The 12,321-nt window shown below is 45.8% G+C and overlaps 1 protein-coding gene across 2 annotated transcripts in view; it reads left to right on the forward strand.

The window, feature by feature from the left end:
• The first annotated feature begins 7,415 nt into the window (after positions 1 to 7,415).
• Aldh1l2 (aldehyde dehydrogenase 1 family member L2) overlaps positions 7,416 to 12,321 on the forward strand; it is a 40,203-nt gene continuing 35,297 nt past the window's right edge. For both annotated transcript variants that reach the window (XM_057757522.1, XM_057757523.1), the window contains exon 1: positions 7,416 to 7,540. In XM_057757522.1, the coding sequence (XP_057613505.1) occupies positions 7,493 to 7,540 (48 nt within the window). In that variant the 5' untranslated portion in view covers positions 7,416 to 7,492. The remainder of the gene's footprint in view (positions 7,541 to 12,321) is intronic.

Below are 12,321 nucleotides of genomic sequence, written 5' to 3' on the forward strand. Positions count from 1 at the left end.
GATATGGTGCCCTCTTCTGGCCTGCAGGTATACATGCAGGCAGAACATTGTATACACAATATATAAAATCTTTGTAAGAAGATTGTTTTAAAAAAAAGATTATTTTGTAATAATTTTATTATTTAGATGCTTACATTTAGAATTTTAGATAAAAGAACTTCTAGGACTTTACTAACACAGATAACATTTATTTTGTGCTTATTGCTGTTGTTATTGTTAAGCCCAGGGAACTCAGACTAATCTTGAACTCTCTAACTGATGCTGGCCTTGAATTCCAAATCTTCCTGCCTCTGCTTGCTAAGTGGTGGGATTACAAGCATGTGTCACTATGCCTGACTCTGCAAGGAATTTTTTTTTAAAAAAATCAATGATTTTATTTCTAACAAACAGAAACAGAAATCTGGAAAAAAGTTGAAAATTGGGCAACCAGGGCTTGTTGATCTATAAAAAGAAAAGGGCCTGGCAGAAATATGTTTGGAGGAAAGTCACGAGTCTAAGAACACATGTATCACCAAAGTTTGATAAGGTCTTTAAATATACTATAATTTCATGCTATGTCAACTAGACATTTTCACAGGAACTTTACGTGGGCATCTGATCAACATCATTGAACCCACAACGGAATTCTGGATATTCCACTCCCAGACCTGCTTCCCAACCTGTGTGAGGTCCATGACTTACTTAGTTAATAGCTGTGTGACTCGGCCAGGCTGGGTACAATGACAAGGCTTTCTGTTTCTCGTCTTCTTTCTCGAAATCAGTGAAAGGTTAAATGAATCTTAGTTTTCAAATGAGATGCAAACATCTCCAGGATCAAAATGGAGTCTCATGCGGGTAAAGATAGCCCACAGGTAAAGGTGCTTGTCACTACGCCTGACAACCTGAGTTCAACCGCTGGGACCCGCACAGCGAAAGGAGGGGACGACTGACTTCTGAAGTTTATCCACTGACCTCCACATGTCCGCCCTGCGTTGTACGTAGATAAGTAAAACGTTAAAATAAAATGAGGTCTCTTGTTAACCATACAAAAAAAAGCAAAATGAATGAAGCCAAGAGGTTGGGCAGAAAGGGTCCAATACCCATGACTGCCTAATAATCACCATCACAAAATATTCCGTCATATCCCAATGTTTGCAAGGAGGGCTAGGCAACCTTCCGGGAAAAGAATCTCTAAAGAACCTGATGGGTGACTGTCCAATCATGAGCTGATACGGCCCCTGTTATAATCACTGTGGCCAACAAAAATGGTTTCACAAAACTGATGTAACCCTCTTCCATTAAAACCTCCCTTTTCCCTCTGCCTCTCAAACATGCCAGGAGTTTATTGACTGTTTCCCATATGGCTATTCCTTATTTTTCTCTTCAAGAAATCTCTCATTTTGGTTTTAGTTTGGCTTGACGAAATAGTTGTTATCCTTGGGTTGTGGGATTATTATTGATTATTGTTGACTTGCTTTTATGTCTTTATCCATTTCATTATTTTGTAATATTCAACAGCAAATGACAGAGGGAGATTTCCATCGCCTTCTCAGCTTCAGTGACCTATGGCTGGCTGGCTGCAATCTCTCCCTGCCTCTCCCCTCTGCAAACCTCCCCCCAGCTTCAGTGAAAGCACTGTTGTAGTGATTGGCTTAAAATGTTCTCAGAGAAATCTCTTCCAGGAACTGCTCTGGAGGCTGCCAGGAATGATCAAAGACCATCCTCTGTTCAAAGAGTGCAGACAGTCTTGCTTTTAAATTTTAAATAATAATAATAAGGTATCAGGTTTGTTTGTAATGTATCTTTTAAGAAATATATTTAGCTCCATGGGCAGAGTTCATGAGAGGCATTGACCCCTGTGTGTGCAGAGAAGTTGAGGACACTGCAGCTGAAGCCGCGGTGGCACTCCCTACTGCTGGCAATCTGCCAGTAGATAATGCTCTAGCGTGCCATCTCCAACCACTGGCCACAGGAGAGCCATTGCGCCCATAAAACTAAGAGCCAACAGAAATGCCTGGTCTATGAGCTCTCTGCTAGTGAAAGGAAGAGGAAAATTGGGGGGAGGGCGCTATTTTACGTCACTGGTGATCATTGTACGTTTGTCCCTAGAGACCTTTATTGAAATGTTTATATGCAATGAGATCAATAGCGGGCAAAGAAGAATGACTTTGAATCTTACAATATACCTAGGTTTATTCTGTAAACAGAACACGTGACTCTGAAGAATATATAAAGAGGTTTATTCCGGAGTCACAGCTCCAGTGTCTGGGGAATCTAAACAGCATGGCACTGACATCTATAAGGACTCTGTGTGCCAACATGGCAGACGGGCAGAAAGGGAGCCTCCCTTCTGCAGGAAGGGCCAAGCACACAAAGTGACCCTGCTGCCTCCAAAACTAACCCAACTGCAGGAATCCCAACTGACTCCGGGATCTCACTGTTCCCCAGTGGGCTCTGCCTCTTTCCCCGAGCCCAGCACCTCTGCTCTCTTAACAGATGAGGTCTCTTCGTGAACTCGGTGACAACACACCACAGCAAAGTGACATTTATAGTAGAAGACCCAGAGCTACAGAGATGACCCTGTGGTTAAAAATGCTTGCTGCTCTTCCAGAGGACCAGGGTTCAGTTACCAGGATCTGTGCACAGCGACTCACAAAAGCCTAACTCCAGCTCAAGGGATGCAATGCCCTCTCCTGACCTCTACAGGCACCTAAATGAACAGGTGTGCACACACGCACTGTGAGCACACACACACAGAGAGACATAAGTTTTAAAAATAAAATGTTTTAAAAAGCAAGTACAAAGACATATTATTTACTAGGAGGAAAGCCCATGCCGCATTAATATTGACTGGTCTGATTAACATAAGCTTCATTCTCATTTTTTCACCATTCACATTCTCTCCCCAACACAGTGTGTGCTGGGGCCAAACCCAAGGCCTGGTACACGCCATGAGAGTGCATCACCCAGTACCTCAGTTTTCAAGACAGATCTCACTGTCTAGTCCAAACCGGCCTGAAGTTTTCGATCCCTCCATTTCTGTCTCTTTAGTGCTGGGATTATGGCAGTACACCCATGCCCAGCTCCAAGCATTTTTGTTTTTAATCAATATTAAACTTGCTTATTAGACTCCAGTTCTCCCATTTACAGGAGCTTAGACTGGCACCCTGTAGGGCTGTGTTTTTATCATAACATCATTTTTCAACATTTTGTGATTTTATGCTTATGTGTTTTGATGCCTGTATGTATGTATGTGTAACATGTGTGTGCCTGGTGCCCACAGAAGCCGGAAGAAGGCATCGGATCCCCTGAATCTGGAGTTACAGATGGTTTTGAGCCACCACATGGGTTCTGGAAATAGAATCCAGGTCCTCTGGAAGAACAAGTGCTCTTAACTGCTTGAGCTATTTCTTCACCATATTTTATTATTATAACATTATTTATTATTATTTCTATGGAGGAATTTTGAGCAGTAATAATAGTACAAGTTAAAAAGCAGTTAATAAAAATGGGATTTATAAGTATTATGTCATTCTCATGTACAATAAAATGAATATTCAGTATAGCAATTTATAAAAACAGAGAGACAAACAGCAGTGCTCCCACATAGGCAAAGTAGTCAAAAGTCACTCAGACAAAACAAGCCACCAAATGCAGACAGTGTGGAGACACATGGAACTTTAGCCTAAAATCCCTAGTTATTATGGGAGTAAATACTTTCTACACTTCAGAAAGTTTGTAATTGAACCTTCACGATGGCTCAGTGAGGAAAAATGTCTGCCACCACTGACAACCTGAGATAGAGCCCCTGGGGCCACACGGAACAAGAGCTGACTCTCGCAAGTTATCTTCTGACCCCCACATGCTCACCTTGGCTTGAAGCTGAGGCTGACTGTCCTCAGACTTACAGCTATGCTCCTGCCTCTGCTTCCAAAGCACTAGGATCACAGGTGGGAGCATCTCACCAACTGCAAAAGAACAGACTTATCCAGGCAGGTAGATGGCTCAGTTACCTGAAGAATTTGTTGTGCAGGTCTGAGAACCCGAGTTCAAATTTCCAGCACTCGCATAAAAAGCTTGTAGGCAGAAGTTTCTGTCCCACCTGGTCCCACAGCCCTTCAGTTCCAAAGAAATGCACAGAGGCTTATATTAATTATAAACTGTTTGGCCTATTAACTCAGGCTTATTATTAACTAACTCTTACAACTTAAATAACCCATAATTCTTGTCTTTGTTTAGCTATGTGGCTTGGTACCTTTTCTCAGTAAGGTCCTTCTCATCTTGCTTCTTCTGCATCTGACTTGTGACTGCATCTCTCTCTTTCCTCTTATCAGAATTCTCCTAGTCTGGTTGCCCCACCTATACTTCCTGCCTGTTACTGGCCAATCTGTGTTTTATTAAACCAATACAAGTGACAAATCTTTACAGTGTACAAGAGCATTATCCCACAGCAAAAATTTGTATACCTATAACCCCAGTGCAAGCAACAGGGTGTAGACGAGTGGATTGCTAGTGCTAAGCAGCCTCTGTGGAGGCCCAAAAATGTGAGCCTATTTCCACACTGATCGAAGGTCAGAGAGCTGGAACTTACTTCTATTCCTTCAAGGTTATTGTGTTTCTACCTCAAACAAAGGTCCCAACTAGATTTGGGTCAGAGTTCTGCTCTCTCAAGGTTATTGTCAACAGGTGTGGCTAATATCCAGACCTTGAATTTCAGGAATAGAGAAGTAGACATGTTTCTACTCAAAACAATATCTAAGGATCCAACTAAGTTTCTACTCCCTTAAGGAGATAACTATGGATTCTACCCAGGGAGTAGCTTGCCTACAGGATGTTTTGGTCTAGGATGCCAGTTTTACTTGTCTTGTTCTAGCAACGAAATGTTTACCTAAGAATGTAACCCACGACCTTCAGCTGGTTTATTCATTTTCTTATATCATGTTAATGCAGTTTTTTTGTCTTACTCCTACCTCTTGGGGTCTGGGTATTTTAAACAACTGGAAATTAAATGAGGGCATTTTCAGTATTTGCTGGAACTCCCTCCCTCTAGCCTATGTTTCTCCTTTATTATTTTCATTCATATCTTCGATCTCTTTACTATTTTTCTGATCCTCAAGCCCCTATCCTGGCAAGTGGTATTTTTGCCAAGGTGTGTCCCCGACAAGTCACCAATACAGCTCCAGGTTCAGTGAGAAAAACCTAATTCAGGAGAATAAGATGGGGAGGGGAAAAGCAGGATACCTGGCGTCCTTCACCGATCTCTTGGTGTATGCATAAACAGGCACAGCCACACACCTATGTGTACACACACTCAAACACACACACACCAAATAGATGAAATAAAAGAAAGTTAAAAGCTTAGAAATTGCTTAGTCCGTTTTATTCCTTAGATACTGAAGGCAGACTCTTTTTTTATTGTTGTTTTGGTTTTGGTGTTTTGAGACGGGGTTTGTCTGTGTAGCTTTGGAGCTTGTCCTGAAACTCACTCTGTAGACCAGGCTGGCTTCAAATTCACAAAGATCCACCTGCCTGGGATTAAAGGCGCGCCACCACCCCCTGACCGGAAGGCAGACTCTTAAGTGAAATGATCTGGGCTGGACATCCCTTCGACCATTTGCTACCAGAAAGATTCAGCTCAGACCACACAGTTCCACAAGCAGATACACATAGTTACTGACAGACATATCAGTAAAACTGAAACAAAAATCTAGTCTCAAAATATTAGTAGGATTATAAGCAATGTCCTGGCTGGGGGCTGGAGAGAAGGGTCAATGGTTTAGAGCTTAGACTGCTCTTACAGAGGACCAGAGTTCAGTCCCCACCACCCACTTCAAGTGACCTATGACCTCTTGTAAGTCCCCTCTGAGGGCACCGGCAGTCACCTTCAGATACCCACATATAAACAACACAGTGCACATAATTCAAAATGAAGTAAAAATTAAAAAAGGAAGCTCCCTAAACAGCGTGCCTGAACTCTGAGGGCTCAAAAGGGAAATGGATTGAAGCAAGAATTCAGTAACAATTGCTTCACATAATTACAATGAAAATACCAGAGTGTTGGCTACATGTTTGGATAAAAAAAAAAGTATTCATGCAATGAGAGGTGGAGGAGGGAAGAAAACCGAATGTCTTTCACATCTGGCTGTTTTAACTTCTATGGCATTCAGTGCTGTTTGCTGTCCAAGCAGGACTATTGAAATAAACCAAGTGGATTGTTGAAAGGTATTAGGGACTACAGAATCCATCAAAGAGCAACACTTAAGTATGGAAATGGCAGAGAAAGCTATTGCTCTGTTCAATTAATGAGCTTGTAACAAACAGCTGCGAAGAAATGATCACATGTGAAGAACATGAAGAAACAAGGATGGATGCCAAGCCCTGAGCAGCCCCAAGTTCCGGGCTAAGACGTCCTTTTGGAACAAGGGTTCCACTATAGCACGTGTGAGAGTGTCTTCAGAGAGGCAAGGGACAAAGACAGGTATGGATTATCTACTGGGGACCAGATCTGTGCGCCAAGCCCAAGGGACCGCATCTCACCAACCTTCATCCTCCAATGATCGAGGTTCCAGGCTATTTCTGAAGCAAGGCTGCCCAGACAGCCCCTTAGCTTCCTAGCTCAAGCCAGTCGATTTCCTGAGACTGTTTCACGGGTGACTTGGGAAGTGTTCTAATTTAATTTCTGTTACAAAATACTCTGACAAAAAGCGGTTTAGGGAACTAGGTTGTGTTAGCTCATGCCTTAAATCCCAGCACTCAGGAGGCAGGGGCACACTGATGTCTGTGAGTTCAAGGCCAGCCTGGTCTACAGAGCGAGTTCCAGTACAGCTACAGAGAGAAACCTGTCTGGAATCCTGCCCCCCACCAGAAAAAAATTAGGGGAGAAAGGATTTATTTAACTTGGGAGTCTAGGTTATTATCCATCATGGTCTGGAAGGCAAGGGCAGAAACCTGAGGCAGAGAAAGAGGGGGGAAGGGAGGGAAGAAAGAAGGAAGGGAGAAAAGGAGGGAGGGAGGGAGGGAGGGAGGGAGGGAGGGAGGGAACACAGGCATGCTTACTGCAAGGCCAAGCCCATGAAAGGGTGCCACCCACAATTAGGATGCATCTTCTCACTTCAGTTAACCCAAGAAATATTCCATCTAGGCAATCCCTTTCCCAGGCCATTTTACCTTGTGCCAAGTTGTTAAAGAAGAGTAACCCTCGCAGGGTGTTGTGTCCGATGGATCATTTTAAGGTGCATCTCTCTTGCTGACTCCAACAGATCTGAAAGTCCCACCTCTAGTGAACACCTTGTTTATCCATGGAACAGAGGCTTCCAAGAGATGCCCCGTTTCCAGACTGCTCTGGGTCACGTGGGGGGGGGGGCGGGAGCAGGAGCTCTGCCAGCTGAGGGGCGGGACCTGCCAGTTGAGAGGCGGGGCCGTGAGCAGAGCTTGGATTGAGCATTCTGCAGCCCTGTGCCCACTCCCAGCGCCTGCCTCCAGAGCCCGTGACAATCGCGCGCTCCCCTTCATCATGTTGTGGCCGGGCAACCAGGCACTTCGGCACTTCTCCACCGGTCAGGTAAGTCCAACCAAAGCGAGCATCCACGTCCTGGTCTTGCTTTCCAGACCTCAGGGGCTGTAGGGTCAGCGCGGCAGACGCTGGGGTGGGCAGTGATGGCCAGATCTTGCAAGAAGGGACCGCAGCATTTTTCATACTGGGCGACTTCAGAGAAGACTGCTGCGGTATCCGGGTGGGAATTGTCAAGTGAGCCTTTGTCTCTTGCGGGAAATGAGTTGCAGACGAGGTCACTGAATGTGTCAGGTCTGGCTTGGATGACAAGCTGGGGAATGACAATGGGTAAAGGAACAGGAGCTAGCATCTGTTTTCTTCCGTTTTGCATTTCAACTAAGAGGTTCCCTGGCCCCAATGTGAACGGTATAAAATCGGGATGATGAATTAGAGTGAGCACTAGGCACCGGCCTTGCATGGTCTGTCAGATGCGACCGTGACTCAGGCAAGCTCAGCATTGCAAGCAGGGACTGCCTGGTGCTTCCCACCGAGTCGCAGCGGCCAGATTTCCAGCACTGCTGGAGTAGCCACGCTGGAACGTTGTTAAACTGTGGAGTAAGAATTCCCGGCCCTGGCCCAGCCCTCAGGCTTGAGATTGCATCAGCGCTTCTAGAAACAGAACCAGAGCGGACACGTTGCAAGTGGCTCAGCCTTCAGCACTTGGGTGGGCCTTGGGAGAAGAGCCTTTCTGAGCCTAGACGATTCCGGCTGTTCAGGCCAAGGAAAGCGGCTATCCTGTGTACATAATCTCTTTTGTAAGCAGTACGTCCCGGCTGTATTATAAAGGATTTTTCCCCATTCGTTTTTCTGACAGTGTCATATGTAAAACAAGTATAAGGCAGAATCTTGAATCGTGCTAAGAATTTGTCCCTGGCTTTCATTCATTTCAAAGTTTTGTGTCGCCTAGATAAACTCAAACGTTCAGAATTCATCTTGCTCCTTAGAATGAACTCTAGTGATTTCGGGGAAGAGTCACAGTTACCTGTCTGCCCTGGGCTTTTCATTGCTCGGCTGGGCCGCCCTTGGACACTTCCTTAGCTTCTTCAACCACTCACAGACAACAAGGGGCTGTCACCTCACTGACCGTTGTCACCACCTATCAGTGAGCTGTTGGAAAACTGAAGGGAAGGAGTTTCGAAGGATGAGGATTTCCACGTGAGGTTACAGAAGTTTTCAGTAATAAAAACTTAACAGGACAGGTGACAGATAGCAGAAATAGAAACATGGCTGGGGGAAGCAGCAGGCTGTCCCAGGGGCCCACTGTCCCCAGGGGTACATGTGGGAAGGTGGCCACAGAGAGAGCTTAGAATCAGGGAGAGTTCTGCATGGTCAAAAGAAAGATGGTGAAGAACTAGGGACATTTTACTCTAAAGATAATATAGATCACGTCCTTTGGACTGTGCTCCACTCCCTAAGAATTATTTTAAAATGAACACACGCAGCTAATAAGAATACAAAATGGTACGACCACTTTGGAAGCAAGCCAGTTCCTTTTGCAAAATTTTTAAATCACGTTTTTACTTGGGGAGGTGACATGCCGTAGCACACGTGGAGAAGTCAGAGGACGATTGTCAGTGAGTTGTTCTTTCCTTCCCTCTTGTTGGTCTCCAGGCTTGGCAGCAAGTGTCCCTACCAGGCGAGCCTTCTTTCTGAGCCATTTGGTATAGTGCTAAATGGTATCTCCACCACAGCATGCTTCCTCCACTCTATCAGGTCTTTGTTTGCTTTCATGGTGTTAGGGATGGAGCCGGAGCCTCCCACGGGCAAAGCACACCCTGTGCCCCCGAGTTATAGGCTAAGCATTAATAATGCGAAAATAACAACCCTTTGAAAAGCATTTTAAAAAGTGATGAGGCTGAGGGGTGTAGCTAGGGGCACTGGCCTGCCATGTACAGCAACTCAGCTTTGACCCCCAAGCACTGAGAAAAATATCAGAATGACAATCGATTTGAATGTCTTCTTTATGTTATGATGCAATAAGGAAACCGAGTTGCACAAGCTTGTCGCTGATGTCTGTAGCTCTTGCGTAGCTTCATCTCTATCTGAAGCATGACACGCTGTTCTTGCTCGGGTGAGAGCCTGTCACACTAGCCAGAGCCTTTGCACACTCCAAACGCATCCTGGGAGCACACTGAAAAGCAGCTGTTATTTTCCCTCTCTGCTCCATTTTCAAGCACGAGAGGCACGCCTCGGAGCCAGCTCATGCCTCGACAGAGCTGCCCCAGAGATGGGCTAACCCGGGGAGGAATCCATATCACCCTCCTGCGCACAGTCACTCAGGGATTCCCACTGTCTTCATAATATGGTACAAATGACTGGAATAGATAAGCTCTCTGCCGCTCCTGTCTCGATTGCCGTTTGTCAGCATTCCATGGCTCCCCATTCTGGACACTGCACCCTTTCTTCATTTCCTTCTGCCGGAACTCCCCAGGGGTCTCACGTAACCCTCTCCACTTTCTTGGCCCGCTCCCAAAATGACACCTCTGAGATTTAGCTAAAGAATTCCCTTAGAAACAGGGAGATGGATCCTCAGGTAAAAGTGCTGTGTTTAAATCCCCACACTTGTGTAAAAAGTGTGTGTGGTGGTGTGTATCTGTAGTGTAAGACACAGGGAGGCAGAGACGGGAAGGCAGACACAGGAAGGCAGAGATGGGAAGGCAGAGACGGGGAGGCAGAGACGGGGAGGCAGAGACGGGGTGATCCCTAGAGCTAATTGGCTGCCAGCTTAGCTGACTCAGTCAGCTCCAGGCTTGGTGAAGGATCATGTCTCGGATAAGAACATGGAGAGTGACTGAGGAGGACACTGACATCTGTCCTCCACACGTGCACACACGACAAACACATAGGCACCCGTATGCTATCTCCTACCCACTGTGAAGAACTGCCTTAGGGTGATGTTGTCTCCTTTTGGAACCTCGCTGTGCCCACCTATCCTAGCGCCAAGTCACTGATCTGTCTACTTGGATGTCTTCCTTCTCAACTGATGAAGTCACCGAGAACGGGGACCACTCTCTTTCTATGTATCTTGTAGTACGGGGTGGGGGGTTCGAAAGGGAAACTGAGAACAAATGAGAGCATCTTTTTTTTTTTTTTTTTTTTTTTTGGTTTTTTGAGACAGGGTTTCTCTGTGATTTTGGAGCCTGTCCTGGAACTAGCTCTGTAGACCAGGCTGGTCTCGAACTCACAGAGATCCGCCTGCCTCTGCCTCCCGAGTGCTGGGATTAAATGAGAGCATCTTTATGGTGGATTTTGCCAACACAGTCAAGTCAGCACTCAGAATGTACTCAGAGACATGAAAGCAAGAAGTATCTTAAGTCCGGTCTTCTGGAATCCTGCGAATCCACAAGAGACTTACAGTCCTGGAGTCTGAGCGTTTCCTGGCGTCAAAAACTCACCTTGGGCTCGGGGGAGGGGGGAGTGGCTCTGTAGTGAACCGCAAACTTCAGGTTCAAGGCTGTGCGGTCGGTCGTTCACAGCATCAGAGAGAGGGATGGGGTGCGGAATCAGCCGCCACGCTCAGAAAGCATTCAGTGAATGCAACAGTTTCAGCGACATGGTTGCTTTAGAGACTTTCTTGGCTGATCGGAAATGAACTCCAGCTAGCCAGATGACAGTCGAGTCGAATGTAGAAGCACACTGCATTGAAGGACGAGGCCTCTTGACTTCTGTGTGCTTTGAGGTTGAGTACACCCACCCCACTTTGGTTGGTAATGTTGGTTGTCGGGCCAAGGGTCTTGCACATGGAGAACAAGCGCTCCCCCAGAGAGCTACGGCCTGGCCCCTCTGTGCATTTTGAAAGCAGTGTTTCAGGTGCCTTAAAATATCTGGCACTAACAATTGAGTGGGGCGAAGTTGAAATTTTTTTAAGGTGGCCAACGGGAAGATTCTGTTTCAGCCCTAATTATAGGATACAGAGTTCAAATAGTTATGGAGCATTTTTAATTTTTCTTGGTGTGTGTGTGTGTGTGTGTGTGTGTGTGTGTGTGTGTGTGCGCTGGCCAGAGGTCAAATCTGGTTTGTTCCTTGGGTAATCTTTACTTTGGTTTTCTTCCTTCCTTCCTTTCTTTCTCTTTCTTTTTTTGAGACAGGGTTTCTCTGTGTAACAGTCCTGGTTGTCCAGGAACTCACTTAGTAGACCAGGCTGACCTCAAACTCACAGAGATCCACCTGCCTCTGCCTCCCAAGTGCTAGGATTAAAGGTGTGTGCCACCACCACCTGGCTGGTTTTATTTCTTAATAAGTGTGTGTGTGTCCTTTGTGTGTATGTATGCATGTGTGTCGTGTGTGTGTGTGTACCCACGGAGGTCAGAAGAGGACTGGATCTCCTGGAGCTGGAGTTGCAGGTGGTCCTGAGCCACCTAACACGGGAGCAGGGGATGGAACATGGGTCCCTTGGAGGAGCAGCAAGTGCTCTGAACGACCAAGTCAGCTCTCCAGCGCCCATCTACCTTGTTTTTGAGACAGGGTCTCTCATGACCTGGAGCTTACCTATTCAGCTGGACTAGTGGGCTAGCAAGCTCTAGTGATCCCCCTGTCTCTGTTTCCTCAGCATTAAAATTACACATGCATGCCCCCATATCCAGCATTTTCAGTATTAAATTTTTGAGCATTTCATACATGAGTATCTGTGTTTATAACACAGGTCCTCCTCCTTCTCTCCCTCCTTCTCTCCCTCCAACTCTTCCCATGTGCCACTTCAACTATTATTGTTACATACATGATGTGTGTGTGTGTGTAAAATCTTCTGAGTCCATACATGTGTGTATAAAACCTTCTGAGTCCATACGTGT

This window comes from Chionomys nivalis, chromosome 25 (assembly GCF_950005125.1).
Source record: "Chionomys nivalis chromosome 25, mChiNiv1.1, whole genome shotgun sequence".
NCBI lineage: Eukaryota > Metazoa > Chordata > Mammalia > Rodentia > Cricetidae > Chionomys > Chionomys nivalis.